The sequence below is a fragment of the Hylobates moloch genome, unplaced genomic scaffold (genome assembly GCF_009828535.3).
Source record: "Hylobates moloch isolate HMO894 unplaced genomic scaffold, HMol_V3 SCAFFOLD_40, whole genome shotgun sequence".
Classification (NCBI taxonomy): Eukaryota; Metazoa; Chordata; class Mammalia; order Primates; family Hylobatidae; genus Hylobates; species Hylobates moloch.
In genome coordinates this window covers 1,103,493-1,124,840 of record NW_026652315.1, presented here as the reverse complement: position 1 = coordinate 1,124,840, position 21,348 = coordinate 1,103,493, and the positions used below count along the sequence as shown (strand labels likewise).

General features: G+C 35.5%; 1 protein-coding gene across 3 annotated transcripts in view; it reads left to right on the top strand.

Annotated features, from left to right (window-relative positions):
- Nucleotides 1-21,348, top strand: part of LOC116463538 (disintegrin and metalloproteinase domain-containing protein 10) — a 158,711-nt gene that overhangs the window by 81,999 nt on the left and 55,364 nt on the right. For all 3 annotated transcript variants that reach the window (XM_032146673.2, XM_032146674.2, XM_058434685.1), the window contains exon 5: nucleotides 6,198-6,298. In XM_032146673.2, coding sequence (XP_032002564.1) covers nucleotides 6,198-6,298 — 101 coding nt within the window. The remainder of the gene's footprint in view (nucleotides 1-6,197; nucleotides 6,299-21,348) is intronic.

Below are 21,348 nucleotides of genomic sequence, written 5' to 3'. Positions count from 1 at the left end.
CGTTGGTCCAGGACTCTGGCCCTCTAAAAAGCTGCTTCTAAAGAGGCATTGTGAGATCTGGTTTATTAAAGACATGTTACATTCTGTTCATGATTTATAAATTGGGGGATTAGATAATCTCCATAAGCAGTCTTGCTATCTTGTATTTATATTTGAACATAAGTGTACAATTTATAGATGTGGATTTTATTGGTTTTAGCTTCTAGAGACTTCTTAGAATTATTTTTTGTAGGCAAGCTTGTAGATCTACTAGTTAAAACTGTTGTTTGGTTTTAATTTGTTTGCTCTAGACCATACAAGTTAATGGTCATGGTACACGGTAGGGAGAAGGCACAGGAGGTAATATGTCAAAGAACTGAGGCATGACATATGTATGAAAAGAGTTAGAAATGAAATCAAGGTGATATATTAGAATAGCTTTATAACCTTATACAGGTAATGTACTTTTTCTTGGTCTCATTTTCTTCAGGTATAAAATGAGGGTGTTAGATCATGGTGCTAATATCTCTTATCTCTTCTAAAAGTTAATGGTTCTAAACTACTTTTCCTTTAAAGGTGGAAATATCTTGATTGATCATGGCTGACAGAAATAAAAAGTAAAAATAAAAATGTTTTTGTGCTGATTACCAAATGACTATATAAAATGGCTATTCTTGTATGTAAATTAAGTATTTTTCTTAAGTAAATTAAGTATTCTTGTATGTAAATTAAGTAAATTAAGATGAAATGTGTCCACCACCATTAACATTTTTGTGAATAGCCCTTCAGATCTCATATACCATTTTAAATTTCATGTACAGTATATCTTAGATCTCTTTCTGTGTCAATAAACATAGCTCTACATTTTTCCTTTAAATGGCTACATAAAATTCTGCTGTTTCCTTGATAAATGTATTATTTACCAACCTGCCAACTGATGGATGTATAGATTGTTTCCTCTTTTTTACTGTTAAAAATTGCAACAGGTAGCATTCTTGCACATATTTTCTCCCCTCAATATTTTTATGGCTATTTCCTTAAGATTAATTTCCTAGAAGTAGCATGCATTGTCAGACATTTGCATTTTGACATATATTGCCAGATATCTCTTTAAAAAGGTTACACAGATTTATACTCTTAGACCTATAAATTAAATATTGACTTAATAATACCTTCATGTATAGTCTGTGGACACACTTCCCCAATTACTTCACAAAAATGTCTCCTGTTTTTTTTTAATACAGGATTTAATCAAGGTCTACACATTGCCTTTGATTGTCACATCTCTGTAGTCAGTATTACTCTTTTAACAGCTTAATTGAGGAAAAATTGATAGCAATAAACTGCTTATAAAGTATATAATATTGACAACTTTTGACATGTTTGTCTGTGAAACTATCATAGCATTTAAGATAATAAACATGCCCGTCACCCCCAAAAGCTTTCAGTGTAATTCTTCTCTCTACTCCCTGCTACCCTCTTGCACTAATCTCTAGGTTAGTTTGCGCTTTCTAAAATGTTATATAAACACAATTATACATTATATACTCTTTAAGAAAGTCTGGAGTTAACTCACCATAAATATTTTGGGATTCATCCATGTTGTATGTATTAAAAGTTAATAACTTTTTGTTGATAAATATTAGTCTATTGTGTGGATACCATGATTTATTAATACATTTGCCTGTTAATGGACATTTGGGTTGGGTTATTACAGACAATTACTATAAGGTTTTTAATATTAACTCATCAAGTATTGGTTCATTAAAGAGAAGATAAATTTTGAAGAGGCAAGGGGATGAAATAACTACTAAGGACCAAAAAGTCTTACTCTGTTGCCTGAGCTCTAGAGAGGGAGCATTTGGAAACAAGACAAGCAGAATACCCAAAGAATCTTAATTTAAGCTAGTAGCATATACAGCATATACATTCTCTCTCCTCCAAGCTGACAATACAACTTAGGTGTAATCTCCTAGAATTTTTTCCTGACCTCACAGTTCTGGGTATCCTCTCTTTACTGCTGTTAATGTGTTGATGAGTCTTCCCTATCTTTTGAATCCAGTGGTTTACAGGTCATTGGTCATATGACTGACCTTTGAGCGGCATGGAAGGAAACCAGCTGTTGACTGGATGAGTAAATTAAATTCAACCAGTGTTTAATAAACTGTGGATGATTGCCGGGAGACCGTAACACTTGGGAAGTTGGTACTTAAATGCCATGCTTGTTGACATGTCGGACACCTCAACTAGACTGAAAGCTCTTGAGAGTGCATGTTCTATGTCATTTATTTTTGTATCCCTGTTGTTTGGTATATAATAGTTTTTCTTATTTGTTTGCTTAATAAATTAATGCAGTTAAATAACATTGACATATGATTAGGAAATTTATGTGTACACAGGTCTTAATTTTGAATGTTCTGTATGTTATAGTCAATCTGTAAAGTAGTTAGGAATTTAGAACACACTTTGCTGTAGAAACAATTTCAAGTGTTAGACAATTCCTCTTTATTGTAGGTGGAATGAAGGCTAAAAGGAGGTTATGGGAGCCAGCAGTTTATAGGTCTTTGGTTAATGGATGACCTTTGAAAAGAGGCATAGAAACCAGATACTGGCTGAAAAATTAAATTCAACAAGTATTTATTGGTTTGTGAATATACAGGAAAGAGAATTTTAAAATTTCCCCTGAAGATCAAAAACCTTCAGGGGAATTTTCAGTAATAGAGAGTCAAAATGTGATAAATGCTGTCACAAAAATGTCATCAAAGCCCTGGGGTAGTGCATTCTACTTCAGTGAGGGAGCTTTAGGGAGATTTAGGAAGAATTCCCTGGGGAGGTGGAATTTGACTTGAACCTCGAAGATAAGGGGTAGACTTTCCATTGCCAGAGGAGAGAATCAGTGATCACAGGAGAAGAGTCAGCCCTGTTACTCTGGCTGCAACAATATTTCTTTTCAGTTGTCACAGCTTGGGAACTAAAGAAAGGAAAAGAGATTCGCATGTTCTTTGGCCTAGTCACCCATTTACCCCTGTGTATAGCTGTATAGTCCCAAGTCAAATACCTGTAAATAATGGTCACTTAAAGTTAGTATGTTACAAGTTTTCATTCCAAGTGTCAGTTGTAAGTTTTACAGGTTTAACAACTGATTAATTTGTTAATAAACATTTTTTGAGTGCCTAATCTGTACAAGACACTTTTAGAAACTATCCATACAATAATGAATAGGGCAAAGGTTCTTCCTTAAACACTAGTAATTCTATTTATCATTGATCGGAATAATAAAGCAACATTTCTCTGGTTGACCTGACTCCCATTATCCCTTTGGCTGCCAATACTAACCCTTTCTTTCTAAAACTTACCATGGGGTGGGGAGTGACATGCCTGGCCCTCTTCCTTATCTCTGTTTCCAGAGAGATCAGTGTTGTAAGTGCATGTGGAAAGTGGGGTCATCTTCAACTTCCTCCTCTTTCTAGGGACAATCACTCTGTGCTTTTCTTATGCCCACTTACCCTCCCAAAACAGAAATTAGACATGGGGATTGGGAAGACATGAGAATTGGTACTCGGGAGAAAGGGCCTCCCATCCACTAAAATTAGGAGGAAGAACATTTGGAGTTCTTTCCTGTCTCCAAACTTTTCATTTCTTCTCAAAAGAAAAAAAAAAAAAAAGCCTATCCTTTCTTCTACTCTCCATCAGTGAATCCTTGTTGATGTTGGCAACTTTGGGAATAAATGGCGATTTTCATGGACAAGGACCCCACCTCATGATACTCTGGATACTAACAAAAATAATTTTTATGCATAATAATATTATTCTATAGAAGTCATTCTATTTTAAATTCAATGTAGATTTTTAAAAATTGGCTTTGGTGATTCATGGCATATTATTGGAGGGATTACCACCCAGTTTTGACTATTAGAGGGTCATCTCATAGCCAAGGCCTTGGATCTTGCAGTTAAGTTTCTGAGCTGCTAGTCACATAAGGCGGAGGGGTACCCTGCTGGAAGTAGTGAGGGTGCAAAAAGTGAGTATTTTATGCCTAGTTCTGTTCGACAGAGAATCTGAACTGTAAATATTCCTCCTCGAAAGAGTAGATGATTGAGAGTTAACTAGAGCTATTTCCTGCTTGAGGTAGAGTCACAATATATGTACTATTTATATTTGTGTCTTGAACAGCAAAACAAAAGCAAGAGGCTGGCAGAGGAACTGGAAGAAAGGCAATAGATCTAAAGCTGATCTTTGTTTTAAATAGGCCGAATATTCTACACCCATGACTCATTCTTTGTGAAAGAATATGCTGTTTGGCCTTTTCAGGGGAACTACAGTGCATCCTATGATTTAGCATCTCAATGAGGTCTTATTCATTAGTTGAACAAAGGCTTTTTCTAGAAATGAGGATTATATTGTTAGTAATTTTAGAGGGAAAATGTCATTGTCCATTTTTATAGTTAATGTGGTGACCAAGGAAAACAACATCTTTTAGAAATTTTGGAAGTATATGGGAAAAATTGTATGCTTGACCGTTTCTATTGGGAGAGTTTTGTGCTGACAGAATTTGAAGCATATATAAATACTGTTTTGTTGCTTTGGAAATATTTGGAAATTTTTTTTACCTTAAGTTTCAAGCTTTCAAAAGGAATTTATATTTTTAATTCGTGATATATAAAATTCAGTTTATGAAGAAATAAAACACTAATTCTTTTAAAATTCCAATGTTTTAAGTAACAATGTACTAAATAAATGTTTTTTTTTGTTGTTCCCCTATACATTAATAACAAATGGTAAGTGAGCTTTAGTGTTTTGACAAAAGGTTTTGAAGGTCACGGAACAATTGTAATTTTTTCCCCATTGATTATTAAGATCATTTTGCATAGTTTCAGCTTGCATGGTCAGTTTTATGATTGGCACTTACTGGTGTGGCAAAGCAAGGACTGCCTGGTGTTAACTAGGTGAATGAAATTGAGAATAGACTCTGGAAATTCAGTTGCTAGCTGGCATTAAGGAACTGCTTGAGATTACAGATCATGACTTTTGAATGAGACTGGAATTACTAGTTTTTCTTTAGCTTCATTCAGCTTCAGGAGGAGGTTCTCTCTTCCGTAGTTACACTTCTGAAGTAAGTAAGACACCACTGCATTCACCATCAGCTCCCTTCAAGGGCGTTGGGGTGGAGCACGGGGGTGTTGATGGTGAATGCAGTGGTGTAATTATAATAATAATTGACTATGGGATTTAAACTGAATAAGGAAGAGAAAGAATATCTGGCGATAGACAATAAGGTGGTAGCATTGGTGGATTAAAGGGTCTCACTGATGTTAAAGGGTTTATGGAGCCTAGAGGGAATGTGCTGAAAAGATAAGTGGTGGAAAGAAAGTAGAATACTAGAAGTTGAGATTATGAAGTGCTTTCAGTTATCAATAGTGACAAGTTCAGAAGAGTAACTGTGGAAATGAGAAACTGAGGTAGGAAAAAATCATTGGAGAAAAGAACTGAGTGTATTGGAAGGATCATCGTCATGAATGATGAATAATGATGAATGAGGTCATCAGTCATGATGATGAGGTGGTGTCAGAGAGACTGACAGTAAGTCAGGATCTAAAAATAAGGAAATAAGGGCAGTAGTGACTTGGGTGACAACAAATGCCTATAATAAGTTGGGGTAGTCAGTGATATAGTCACATAACTGTAAAAACTGAGCTACTATGAGAATAGTCTTAATGGTCCTAAGGGAGAAAGTGGTAGACAGTTGTGTTTTGTGAAATGAGGGGTGGGGGAGTATCTTCCCAAGAATAGGAAGAGTTTTGGGGTTCTCCTTTATATTTGCTGGAGTCCTCCTGATGGAGCTCAGAATGCTGCAGGATTCCCTTGACCCCTGCCAGATGATGGACCAGAAACATAGATATTCTCTTGATGACAGCCGAATGCAGTATATTGGTGATAGGGTCAGAATAACGAGTGATTATGGCCCTTTTTTAGAATTCACAAATCATCTATATGACAAAAAGCTAAAGACCTGTGGTTTTTAATTGAGGGAGAACTTAGGAACCTGCTAGGTTTTAACATTAGAATGCCTAGCATAATGCCTTTTCCATAGGTGCTCAATAAGCATTCATGGTTTTCATTAGTTAAGACAGTTAAATTTTATTTATAAGATAATTCTCATTTATAATTGGTTATACCTAAATGTGTGACAGTAACGATGTTTCTTCTTTGTATTTTAGACTATCCCCATAAATACGGTCCTCAGGGGGGCTGTGCAGATCATTCAGTATTTGAAAGAATGAGGAAATACCAGATGACTGGTGTAGAGGAAGTAACACAGGTAAGGATTTTAACACCAGCTTGCATTTAGGAAATGGAAATGAACTTGAGGATGTATATCTACATTTAAAATGTGTGTTCTAGAATTTCTGAAAGACTTATACCACTATGGGGAGTGTTTTTTAATGCTCAAAGAGGCCAGGTAATGTGCCAATAATAAAGAGATAGGGCTGAGGTTTGAATACAAATATATGTGACCCAAAAAACATTACAAGTCTGAAATATACTATCCTTTACATGTTTTGTTATAAAAGAAAACAAATGTTTTATATAAATGTAAATATTTTTATTAGTATTAAAATTAGAGTGACCACTTGCCTTGGTTTGCCAAGGTATTCTTCATTTTTAACACTGAACGTTGTGTGTCGGCAGACAATCTGGTTGGTCATGTTAATAAAAATCTCAGGGCTTTTCATATTTTAATTATTTTTTCCCCTCCTTTTTCTTTAGTCATAGGTGACAGGTTATAGTTATTCAAAACATAAGTTCAAAATGAGAAAACATTTTTTCTTTTATGATAAAACATTTATATATTTTGGACATCCTTTCTAAAAGTAGTATGGTAGAGTAATGTTTCTTGAGCCATGAATCTTTGTATTCAGATCTATTCCTTGATCTGTAAAATGGCATAAACAATTCTGTTTCAGGTGGGTCTTTCTAGTATTAAGTGAGATTTTATTCTTACATGTATTGAAGAAATACATATTGATCTTCTGCCATATGTCAGAGACTGTGGAAAGTTCTGGGAATATGTGGAGATTAAGATGAAGGCTTATTCTCAAAAGTTTATCGTTTAATTGGAGACACAGAGAAGCAATTTAGAGTAGTAGGAGAGGATTAAGCATAGGATGATATTCTACACACAAGAGGAATAGCTAATCTAGCCTTATAAGTATTTGAAGGCAATAATCAGACCTCAAGAATAAGTAGGAGTTAGGTTAGCCATGAGGATATGGAAAGACTATTCCAAGTAGGAGGAACAGTACATACAAAGGCCAAGGAGAGAGAAAAATCAGTAAAGAATTTTTAACATGAGGGTAGAGTTTAAGACTAGAGTTTAGGAGACTAATGAGAAGTTGTTGTAGTTATTCAGTTGAGAAGTGATAGTGGCCTGTACTAATATATTGGCAATTTGGATAGAGGGGTTGAGATTACAGACTGTTAGATATGATAGAATTTAGCATGGTGGCTTGATAAAATATTAATATACAAAAGTAGGTTGCATTTATTTATACCACGAATAGACTACCAGAAATATAATGAAAGGATGGACATTGTTAATAATATCAGAGAATATTGTATATTATAGAATAAATGTAACAAAGAATTATAAGACCTATATAAGGAAAATCAAAACTTTATAAAAATATTAAGGAAGATTGATTTTAAATGAACAGAGAGATATACCATATTAATGGGAAATAATACTTAATATTATAAAAATATCAGTTCTCCCTGTATTGATTTGTAGATTCAGTGGTAGTCCAATACACATTACAACAAGCTTATTCACAACACTCACTGGGTCAAAAATGTTATATGGAAAAGTAAGGACTAAGAAGAAGTAGGGCCCATTTAAAGATGATGAACAGGAAAGAGGGTAAGAGGGATTTACCCTAGGAGGTATTAAGACTTGCTATAATAATTGAGAGTGTGATAGCACAAGGATGGACAGATTAACTAGTGGAATAAAAATGAGTGCTTAGAAAAAGACCCATGCATATATGAAACTTTGTTATGTGGTAGAGATGCGATCTCAAGTTAGTAAGGAAAAGTGAGGACCATTGAATAAATGGATCCAGAAAAAAATGTTTATCTATTTGAAAAAAAGATGAAGTTGGATCACCATCCTACAACAATAAAGTCCAGGCTGTAAATGAAGTCCATATTTACAACAAAAAAGTCCAGATGGATTTAAGTATTAAATGTCTAAAATGAAAACTTTGAAACTTGTAGATTTCCCTTTCAAGCTGTGGTAGAGTGATATCTAACTAGGCTTTCTACAATAAACACCTAGAAAACCAAACAAAATATTTCAAACAATTATTTTCAAACATTAGAAAATAAGCATTGCAGGATTGAGATCTCAGAGTGAGAAAATAATTATCTCTGTGATTTCCCTGACTTTTTGACTGGAGTCGAAATTTCAGATATGACACACAGAAGGAGATCTCAAGAAGGATTAGAACACAGCAATGTTGCTGAGTTGAAGAGTTAGAAGTAAGAGTTCAGGAAGACTGAGGTGTCTGGACTTAGGGGCACAATACCTGAGAGGAGAGAGCTGTGCTGAGAAAAAGCTCCAGATATCTGCACAGGTGTTGCCTTCCTTGAGTCTTAGCCGAATACTAAGCTGTGCCTGCCTGCACAGGATGAAATTCTTTGAGAAAACTATGAGACAAAGAAAAACTACCCAGACTCTGTGAAATGAACAGCTATCAAAAACAATACTTGGGCCAGGTGTGGTGGTTCATGCCTGTGAATCCCAGCATTTTAGAAGGCTGAGGCAGTAGGATCACTTGAGGCCAGGAGTGCGAGACCAGCCTGGGCAACCTCGCCAGATCTCATCTCCATAATAATAATAATTATTATTATTATTTTTTAATGATCTGGGTGCGGTGGTGAACACCTGTAGTCTCAGCTACTCTGGAGGCTGAGACAAGAGGATTTCTTTTTTTTTTTTTTTTGAGATGGAGTCTTGCTCAGTTGCCCAGGCTGGAGTGCAGTGGTGCGATCTCGGCTCACTGCAAGCTCTGCCTCCCAGGTTCACGCCATTTTCCTGCCTCAGCCTCCCGAATAGCTGGGACTACAGGCACCTGCCACTACGCCCGGCTAATTTTTTTGTATTTTTAGTAGAGACGGGGTTTCACTGTGTTAGCCAGGATGGTCTTGATCTCCTGACCTTGTGATCCGCCCGCCTCGGCCTCCACAAGTGCTGGGATTACAGGCGTGAGCCACCGCGCCTGGCCATACAAGAGGATTTCTTGAGCCCAGGAGGTTGAGGCTGCTGTGATCCATGATTGTGCCATGGCACCCCAGCCCAGGCAGCAGCGCGAGACCCTGTCTCTAAAAAAATTACACTTAGTAGATATCCCAAGCCATGGTAGCAGGGCTAACCTAGCCCTAGAGTAGAAGCTACTTCAGACCTGCCCTTCCTAAGCAGAAAAACAAGCCTCAAAAATGTCAAACTGCTTTTCAAATAAATTAGCTGTCTGTCAGAGAAAAGCTCAATAATATCTGTTAAAGGAGGACACTAAGTCCAGATACTCAACAATATAACATTCAGTGTTCAACATTCAAAGAACATTATTAGATGACAAGAAACTGAAAAATGTGATTCATAATAAGGAGAAAAGCCACCTAAATAGAAACACAACCAGTAATTACAGACATTAACAGGCAAGGACTTTAAAACACATATTATTAGTATGTTCAAAGAATTAAAGACATGAACACAAAAAGGAGAGAATGGAAATTCTAATAAAGAACCAAATGGAACTTCTAGGGTGAAAAATATATTATCTCAGGTAAAAAATTTAGTGGATAGGCTTAAAAGAAAATTAATTACTGCAGAACTCAATATGAGTATACTTGAGTAAAGGAAAATAAAACAATAGACAGTATCCATATCAAAGCACAGAGGGAAAATAATTGACATCCGAGGGAAGAGATGCAGAAAAAATTATTTAAAAATTAATGCCTCTGAATTTTTCAGATATGAGGAAAAATTTCAATTCATGGCCCAAGAAACTCAATGAAACACATGCAGGATAAACACAAAACCATACCAGGGTATATTACAATTAAATTATTGCAAACACTTGAAAATCATAAAAAACCATAAAAGCAGCCACAGAAAAGGAGATACATTTACATACAGGGGAACAAAGATAAGTATAACTGGTGACTTCTCATCACACAGTGCAAACTGGAAGACATAGAATAACATCTTCAAAGTGTTGAAAGAAAACCTGCCAAACTAGGATTCTATATTCAGAGAAAATAATTTTCAAAAACAAGGGCAAATTAAAGATCTTTTTAAATGAAAATTGAGAGAATTTGTGTCTAGGTGACGTACACTGTAAGAAACATTAAAGGAAGTTCTTCAGGTAGAAAAAGATACCAGATGGAAACTCAGATATACACAGAAGAGTGAAGAACATAAAATAGTAACTATATAGATAAATATTAAGCAGTTTTTTTTCTCATTTAAAAAAATCTTCAGGAGATTATTACCTAAGTCAAAATAATAAGGTATAGTGGATTTTGTAATACACAGAGAATCAAAATTTATGACAGTAGTGCAAAGGACAAGAGAAAGAAGAATAGAAGTATGTTTCTTAAACAATTTGTGAAGTGGTGTAATTTTGGCAGGTAAACTGTGCCGTGATAAAGATGGGTATTGTAAACCATAGAGCTGGGGTCAGCAAACTACAGCCTGTGGGTCAGATGTTTGCTTTTGTAAGTAAAGTTTTATTAGAACACAGCCACACCTATTCATTGATAGGTTGTCTGTGACTGCTTTTACATTATAGTGGCAGAATTGAATAGTTGTGATAGAGAACAACTACATGTTGTTCAAAAGTCTAAATGTTTACTATTAGGCCTTTTCAGAAAAAGTTTGCAGGAATTTCCTCTGCCCTGGAGCAACCATTGAAAAAAGAAGAGGAAATAATTTAACAGGTTAATAAAATAAATCAAATGTAATTAAAAACAGTTAAGAGAAGTTAGGAAGAAGAGAAAAAGGAAAAAAAAACCAGATGGGACAAATGGAAAATAAATAGCAAGATGGTAAGTTTAAATCTAACCATATTGACGACTGCATTAAGTATAAATGGACTGTTGAGGTGTGAAGATTGCTTGAGGCCAAGAGTTCAAGACCAACCTGGCCAACATAGTGAGACCCTGTTTCTATTTTTTTAATTAAAAAAAAAATAAATGGACTAAGCACATTAATTAAGAAACTGAGATGGTTAGAGTGATTAAAAAAAAAAAGACCAAATGAGTGTAAAAGAAATGCAATTTAAATGAAAAGACACAGTTTTAACATTTAAAGAGAAGGTGAGATGGTTCACTCTTGTAGTCCCAGCTTGTCAGGATGCTGAAGTAGGAGAATTGCTTGAATGTAGAAGGTTGAGACTGCAGTGAGCCATGATTGCGCCAGTGTACTCCAGCCCAGGTTGCAGAGTGAGACCCTACTTAAAAAAAAAAAATTAAAAAAAGGAAAGAAAAGAAAATAGCTTATTATTTTGGATTTGGGTCATAAAATGATGGAAAAGAAATTGGGTTTAGTTAATTATGCTATGAATTAATTTATGGATCCGTATTCTCAGAGTTTATCCTTAAGGACAGTCTTAAAGTCCTTAAGAAAATAAAGAGAAAACGGCCAGGCATGTTGGCTCACACCTGTAATCCCAGCACTTTGGGAGGCCAAGGCAGGCGGATCACAAGGTCAGGAGATCGAGACCTTCCTAACACAGTGAAACCCTGTCTCTACTAAAAATCCAAAACCAAAATTAGATGGGTGTGGTGGCGGGCGCCTGTAGTCCCAGCTGCTGGGGAGGCTGAGGTGGGAGAATGGTATGAACCCGGGAGGCAGAGCTTGCAGTGAGCCAAGATTGCACCACTGCACTCCAGCCTGGGTGACAGAGCGAGACTCTGTCTCAAAAAAAGAAAGAGAAAACTTCATAGCACATTTTATGAGGCCAGTGTTACTTTGATAGTCATACCAAACAGAGACATTACAAGAAAACTAAGCTATAGGCCAATATTCCTCAGAAATGTAAAAGTAAAATTTCTTAAAATATTAGCAAGTGAAATCCAGCAATATATAAAAAAAACACATTATGCTCAAATGAAGTTTATACCAGAAATGCAAAATAGATTAACATTGGAAAATTTGTGTAATCTACCACATAAACATGATAAAGGATGAAACCCCTCTGATTATCTCAGTAGACTAGTAAAAAAGCATTGCCAAATTTCAGCACTCAACACATGGCAAACTAAAAATAGAAGGAAGCTTTCTTAGGCTAGTAAGAGCTTTTATAAAAAACCTACAGCTGATACCATGCTTAAAAGTGAGAGACTAAGTCCTTTTCCTTTGAGACCAGGAATGAAAGCTTTTTTTTTTTTTTGAGGCGGAGTCTCGCTCTGTCGCCGAGGCTGGAGTGCAGTGGCGTGATCTCGGCCCACTGCAACCTCCACCTCCCGGGTTCAAGTGATTCTCCTGCCTCAGCTTCCTGAGTAGCTGGGATTACAGGTGCACACCACCACGCCCGCCTAATTTTTGTATTTTTAGTAAAGATGGGGTTTCACCATGTTGGTCAGGCTGGTCTTGAACTTTTGAACTCATGATCTGCCCACTTCGGCCTCCCAAAGTGCCGGGATTACAGGTGTGAGCCCACTGCGCCCAGCCAAGGAATAAAAACTTCTACTCAGCATTGTACTCAAAGTCCTAGCCACCATGATAAGGCAAGAAAAATAAATGAAAGGCATACAGATTATAAAGGAAGTAGTTAAAGGTAATACAAGAGTATACCTAGAAAAAGTTACTAGAATCAATAAGCAGACTTATCAAGGACATAGGCTAAAATTTGGTATAAACAGTCGTATTTTATATACTGGCAATAAATATTTAGAAAATGAAAAAAATTAAAATAGCATCAAAATATAAAATATGTAGAATAAATTTAACAAAATATGTGCAAGATGTGTACATGAAAAACTAGAAAACATTGCCAAGAAAAATTAAAGATTAAATAAATTGAGAAATAAACTTTGTTTGTGGTTGGAATCCTCAATGTTAATATGTCAGTCCTCCCCAAATTGTTCTGCAGATTCAGTGCTGTCAGTATCAAGACTTCCAGTGGACATTTATCTAGTAATTGACAAACTGATTCTAAAAGTTATACTGAAAGGTAAAAGGTCTAGAATAGACAAAACAATTTTCAAAAAAGAACAAGGATGGGAGATTTAATAGTATTTGGTTTTTAAGACTTAGTATAAAGTTACAGTAATCAAGATAGTGTCATCTTGACCTAAGGGTAAACATACAGGTAAATGTAGCAACATAGAGAGTCCACATGGTCAGTTGATTTTTGCAAAAGTCACAAGGTAATTTAAAAGAGGAAAGAACAGTCTTTTCAACAAATGGTACTGGAACAATTGGATATCCATATAAAAAAAATTGAGATTCACCTATACTTCACACCTCATACAAAAATTAACTCAAAATGGAAAATAGACCTATATGCCAAAGCTAAAACTAAAACTAGGAAAAAACATAGGAGAAATTTTTGTGACTTTCGATAACAATTTCTCAAGGCATAAAAATTCCCTATGAAAAACATGTATAAACTGACTTCATCAAAATGAAAAACCTTGCCTCAAAAAATATAGTTAAGAAAAATATGAAAACAAGCCACAGACTGAGAAAATGTCCACAATATCTCTGATAAAAGGCTTTTTTCCAGAATAGTAAAGAACTGTTATAACTCAGTTAAGAAAAAAAAAAAAAGCACAAACCCCAATTAAAAAATGGACAGTGCACCTGGAAAGCCTTTCCAAGAAGGATAGGCACAAATAAGCCCCAGACTGTGAAGACTACAGTAAATACCTAACTCTTCAATGGCCAGACATGAACCAACATGCACAAGCGTCCAGACCATCCAGGAAAACATGACTTCATCAAAGAAACTAAATAAGGCACTAAATAAAGGCACTAGGAAACTAAATAAGAAACTAAATAATTTCAGACAGAGAATTAAAAATAGCTGTTTTGAGGAAACTCAAAGAAATTCATGATAACACAGAGAAGGAATTCAGAATACTATCAGATAAATTTAAAAAACAAATTGAAATAATTAAAAAGAATCAAGCAGAAATTCTAGAGTTGAAAAATGCACTTGACACACTGAAGAGTACGTCAGAGTCTCTTAGTAACAGAATTGATAAAATAGAAGAATTAGTGAGCTTGAAGACAGGCTATTTGAAAATATAAAGTCAGAGGAGACAGAAAAGGAATACTCTAAAAGAATGAAGAACCCCTATAATATCTAGGAAATAGCCTCAAAAGGGCAAACATAAGAATTAGGTCCTTAAAGAGGAGATAGAGAAAGAGATAGGGGTAAAAAGTTTATTCAAAGGGATAATACCAGAGCACTTCTCAAACCTAGAAAAAGATATCAACATTCAAGTGTAAGAAGGTTATGAAGCACCAAGCATATTTAACCCAATGAAGACTAACTCAAGGCATTTAATAATCAAACCAGCAAAGGCCATAAAGAAAAGATCCTAAAAGCAGCAAGAAAAAAGAAACAAATAACCTACAATGGAGCTCTAATAGATTTGGCAGAAGGCTTTTCAGTAGAAATTTTACATGCCAGGAGAGAGTGGCATGACGTGTTTAAAGTGCTGAAGGAAAAAATTTTTTATCCTATAGCTGTATATTCAGGGAAATAGCCTTCAACCACAAAGGAGAAATAAAGACTTTCCCAGAGAAACAAAAACAGATGGATTTTATCAACACCAGACTTGTCCTACAAGAAGTGCTAAATAGAGTTCTTCAGTCAGGAAGAAAAGGATGTGAATGAGCAATAAGAAATTATATGATGGTACAAAACTCATTGGTAATAATAAGTACACAGAATATTGTGTATCTGTGATTATGGTATATAAATTACTCATATCTTGAGTAGAAAGACTAAATGATGAACTGATAAAATAACTTTTCAGGATATAGACACTACAATAAGGCATGAATAGAAACAAGGTTAAAAAGCAGGGGGACAAAGTTAAAGTGTAAAGTTTTTATTAGTCTTCTTTTTGCTTCCTTATTTATGCAATCACTGTTGTCATCAGTTTAAAATAAGGATTGTAAGATAGTATTTGCAAGCCTCATGGTAACTTCAGATCAAAAAACATATGGTAGATACACAAAAAATAAAAAGCAAGAAATTAAATCATACCACTGGAGAAAATCAGCTTCACTAGAGGGAAGACAGGAAGCAAAGAAGGAAGAGAAGGCCGCAAAACAACCAGAAAACAAATAACAAAGTGGCAGGAGTAAGTCCTTACTTATCAGTAATAACATTGAATGTCAATGGACCAAACTCTCTAATCAAAAGACATAGAGTAGTTAAATGGATTAAAAAACCCTGAAGATCCAATGATCTATTGCATACAAGAAACACATTTCACCTGTAAAGATACACATAGACTGAAAATAAAATGGTGGAAAAAGATATTCCATCCCAGTGGAAACCAGAAGAGCAGGAGTAGCTATACTTGTATCAGTCAAAATAGATTTCAGGACAAAAACTGTAAGAGACAAAGGCAGTGACTATATAATTACAAAGGGGGCTGGGCCTGGTAGCTCACGCCTGTAATCTCAGCAGTTTGGGAGGCTGAGGTGGGCGGATCACCTGAGGCCAGGAGTTTAAGACCAGCCTGGCCAACATGGCGAAATCCTGTCTCTATTAAACATACAAAAATTAGCTGGGTGTAGTGGTGGGCATCTGTAATCCCAGCTACTCGGGAGGCTGAGGCAGGAGAATCACTTGAACCCAGGAGGTGGAGGTTGCAGTGAGCTGAGATCGGGCCACTGCACTCCAGTCTGGGTGACAGAGCAAGACTCTGTCTCAAATACAGAGTAAATAGGAATACAGATATACATCGATAAACCCAACCAACACTCCTACCCTAAAAGATGTTTTTATGAATGTGTGTAATTATATATATTTATGTATATGTGTGTATATATATATGTATGTATGTAAAGGGATCAATTCAGCAAGAGGATTTAACAACTGTAAATATATATTAATATAGTTTGGATATATCTCTGCTCAGACCTTCTATTGAATTGTAATCCTCAGTGCTAGAGGTGGGACCTGGTGGGAGGTGTTTGGATCATGGGGGCAGGTCCTCCATGGCTTGGTGCTGTTTTTGTGATAGTGAGTTCTCATGAGATTTGGTGGTTTAGAAGTGTGTGGCATCTCCCCCCACAGACACTCTTGCTTACTCCTGCTTCCAGCGTGTCATGTGCCTGCTCCCCCTTCACCTTCTGCCCATGCTTATAAGCTTCCTGAGACCTCTCTAGAAGCCAAGCGGATGCCAGCACCATGCTTCCTGTAAAGCCTGCAGAACCATGAGCCAATTAAAATCTTTTCTTGATAAATTACTCAGTCTCAGTTATTTCTTTATAACAGTGCAAAAATGACCTAATAAATATATGCAGCCAACACTGGAACACCCAGATATATAAAGCAAATATTATTAGAGCTAAAGAGAGAGAGATAGACTTCAATACAGTAATAGCTGGAGACTTCAATACCCCACTTTCAGCAATGGATAGACCTTCCAGACAGCAAATCAACAAAGAAACATCAGACTTCATCTGCAATATAGAACAAATGGACCTAATAGGTATTTATAGACCATTTCATCCAATGGCTGCAGAATACACTTTTATTTCTCCTCAGCACCTGGATCATTCTCACGAATAGACCATATGTTTGGTTATAAAACAAGTCTTCAAACATTCAAAAAATTGAAATAATATCAGATATCTTCTCTGACTACACTCAAATAGAACTAGAAATCAATAACAAAAGGAGTCTTTGAAACTATACAATCACATGGAAAGTAAACAATATGCTCCTGAATGACCAATAGGTGAGTGAAAAAATTTAAAAGAAAATTGAAAAATTTCTTGAGACAGATGATAATGGAAACACAACTTAATGGCTAGGAGTGGTGGCTCATGTCTATAATTCCAGCACTGTAGGAAGCTGATGTGGAATGATCATTTGAGTCCAGGAGTTTGAGACCAGCCTGGGGTCTATAGTGAGACCTTTTCTTTACAAAAAGTTTAAAAATTAGCCAGGTGTGGTGGTACATGCCTGTAGTCCCAGGTCCTTGGGAGGCTGAGGCAGGAGGATGGCTTGAACCCAGGAGGAGGAGGTTGCAGTGAGAAAGATTGTGCCACTGTACTGCAGCCTGGGCAACAGAGGGAGACGCTGTCTCAAAAAACAAAGAAAACACAACATACCAAAACCTGTAGGATACAGTAAAAGCAGTACTTAGAGGAAAGTTTATATAGCTATAAATGCCTGCATCCAGAAAGAAAGAAAACTTCAAATAAATACACTAGTGATGCGTTTTGCAAGAGCAAACCAAACCCAAAATTAGTAGAAGAAAATAATAAAGATCAGAGCAGAAGTAAATGAAATAGAAATGAAGACAGTATGAAAGATCAAAGAAACAAAAAGCTGTTTTTTGAAATCATAAACAAAATTGACAAACCTTTAGCCAGACTAAGAAAAAAAAAGAACTTAATAAATAAAATCAGAGATGAAAAAGGAGACATCCCAAGTGGTACAGATGAAATTCAAAGGATCATTAGTGGGTTTGAGCAACTATATGCCAATAAATTGCAAAATGTAGAGGAAATGGATACATTCTTAGACACATACAACCTACCAAGATTGAACCATGATGTTCAAAACCTGAACAGACCAATAACAAGTAATGAAATTGAAGCTGTAATAAAAAGTCTTCCAGTAAAGAAAAATCTGGGACCCAGTGGCTTCACTGTTGAATTCTACCAAATATTTAAAGTATAACTAATACCAACTGTACTGAAACTATTCCAAAAAATAGAGGAGGAGGGAAAACTTCAAACTCATTCTAGGAGGCCAGTATTACTCTGATACTGAAACCAGATAAAGGCAGCAAAAAAAGAAAATGACAGGCCATTATGTCTCATGAATATTGATGGAAAAATTATCAACAAAATACTAGCAAACTGCATTTAGCAATTCATTAAAAAGATCATTCATCATGACTAAGTGGTATTTATCCCAGGGATGCAAGAATGGTTCAACGTATGCAAATCAGTCAGTGCGATACATCATAATGGAATGAAGGACAAAAGTTATATGATCATTTCAACTGATGCTGAAAAAGCAGTTGATAAAATTCAACATCCCTTCCTGATAAAAATGCTCAAAAAATTGCGTATAGAAGGTACGTATCTCAACATAATAAAAGTGATGTACAGTGGATCCATAGCTAGTATCATACTGAATGGGCAAAAACTGAAAGCCTTTTTTCTAAGATTGGGAACACAAGAAGGATGCCTTCTTTCAGTACTGTCACCCAACATAGTACTGGAAGTCCCAGCTAGAGCAATCAGAGAAGTGAGAGAAATAAAGTGCACCGAAATTGGAAATGAAGAAGTCAAAATATCCTTGTTTGCAGATGATATAATCTTATATTTGGAAAAACCCGTAGACTCCACCAAAAAACTATTAGAACTGATAAACAAATACAGTAAAGTTGCAGGATACAAAATCAACATACAAAAATCAGTAGCATTTCTACTGTTGTTTCCAACAACAAACAGTCGGAAAAAGAAAAGCAATCCCATTTGCAATAGCCACAAATAAAATTACATACCTAGGAATTAACCAAAGAAGTAAAAGATCTCTACAATGAGAAGTATAAAACACTGATGAAAGAAATCGAAAAGGACACAAAAAAATGGAAAGATATTCTATGTTCATACATTGGAAGAATCAATGTTGTTAAAATGTTCGTATTACAAAAAGCAATGCAATTGCTACCAAAATACCATTGTCATTCTTCACAGAAATAGAAAAAGCCATTTGAAATGTTTTATGGAACCAGAAGAAACTCAGAATAACCAATGCTATCCTGAGCAAAAAGAACAAAATTGGAGGAATCATATTACCTGACTTCAGATTATACTGTAGAGCTATAGTAACCAAACAGCATGGTACTGACATGAAAACAGACAGATAGACCCATGGAACAGAATAGAGACCTCAGAAACAAATTGATACACCTACAGTGCATTTTTTACAATGGTGCCAAAAACATACATTGGGGTAAAGACAATCTCTTCAATAAGTGGTGCTGGGAAAACTGGATATCTGTATGCAGAGGAATGAAACTAGACCTCTATTTCTCACCGTATACAAAAATCAAATCAAAATGAATTAAGACTTAAGTGCTCAACTGTGAGACTGCTACAAGAAAACATTGAAGAAACTCCCCACTTTCATGTGGATGAAAATTTCTTGAGTAAAACCCCATAAGCACAGGCAACCAAAGCAAAAATGGACAAATGGGATCACATCAAGTTATAAGCTTCGGCTCAGCAAAGGATGCAATTAACAAAGTGAAGAGACAACCCATAGAATGGGAGAAAATATTTGCACACTACTTGTCTGACAAGGGATTAATAACCAGAATATATAAGGAACTGAAATAACTCTATAGAAAATAATCTTATTACAAAATGGGCAAAAGATCTGAATAGACATTTCCTAAAAGAAGACATACAAATGGCAAACACGCATATGAAAAGGTGCTCAAAATCATTGATCCTCGGAGAAATGCAAATAAAAATTACAATGAGATACTGTCTTACCCCAGTAAAAATGGCTTTTATCCAAAAGACAGGCAATAACAAATGGTGGTGAGGATGTGGGGAAAAGGAAACCCTCATACACTGTTGGTGGGAATGCAAATTAGTACAATTACTAAGGAGAATAGTTTGGAGGTTCCTCAAAAAACTAAAAATAGAACTACCATAATCCAGCAATCCCACTGCTGCACATCTACCCGAAGAGATATATCATAGAGATAGCTGCACTCCCATGTTAGTTGCTGCACTGTTCACAATAGCCAAGATTTGGAAGCAACCTAAGTGTCCGTTAATAGATGAATGGATAAAGAAAATGTGGTACATATACACGAAGGAGTACTATTTAGCCATAAAACAGAATTAGATTCTGTAATTTGTGACAACATAGATAGAACTGCAGGTCATTATGTTAAGTGCAATAAGCTAGGCACAGAAAGACAAACTTCACATATTCTCACTTATTTGGTGGAACTAAAAATTAAAACAGTTGAACTCATGGAGATAGAGAGTAGAAGGATGGTTACCAGAGGGTGCAATGAGTATTAGAGCAGTGATGGGGAAGTGGGGATGGTTAATGGGCACAAAAACATGTTAGAAAGAATGAGTAAGACCTAGTATTTGAAAGCACAGCAGGGCAACTATAGTCAATAATAATTAAATTGTACATTTTAAAATAACTAAAAGAGTGTAATTGTATTTTTTGTAACAAAAAGGATAAATGCTCGAGGGGATGGACTCCCCATTTAACATGATGTGATTTACATTGCATTCCTATCAAAGTATTATATATCTTATGTACCCCATAAGTATATATACCTATGTACCCACAAAATTTAAAAATAAAAAATAAAAAAATTTAATAGATAATGGGCAAAACATTTGAAAAGACACTTCACAAAAGATATTATAAAATATTTTGGATTTTGATCTGGAGAAACATTTTGAATACGTAAGACTTTTCAGTATAAAAAAGATGAATATATTTCACTGTATGAATATTAAAATAAAAGACACCTTAAAGTGAAGACAAGTTATAAACTTTGTATAAAATTTTATGCATTCACAATGTATAAAATTAATAAAGAATTGTTTTTAAGAAGTAGAGAACAACTGATTAGTACAACTAATATAAAGCAACCTGGCCTGAAAATAAAAATATTTTAAAAATATATGTGTATGTATATTTCCATATATGTGTTTTGTATATTTGTATGTATTTGTTTGAAGGCATTGGAAAGATAACATGACTGTGAAGTAGTATGCGGCCAAGATTTCAGAAAAAAGTGTACACCTAGAATGGTAATCCTGGTATTTGGTTCTGCCTTTTCTCCAGGTGTGTCTTTGAGTTTCTGAGGAGGTAGCTGAGAGACTGAGAGGGAGAGTAGAACCGTGCAGACTCATGAGGCTGAGGATGAAAATATTGTTTAGGATCTGCCCAGAAGAGCTTTTGGTTGGGACCTTGAAGGACTACTCCCTAAGAATAAGGGTATAAATTATAAAATGTTCAACCTCTCCTCGCAGGGATTAAAGTTTCACACCACATCTCAGTCCCTGATTGGATTAAGGTGATCCAGGATTACTAGTGCACCAAGCCTAAC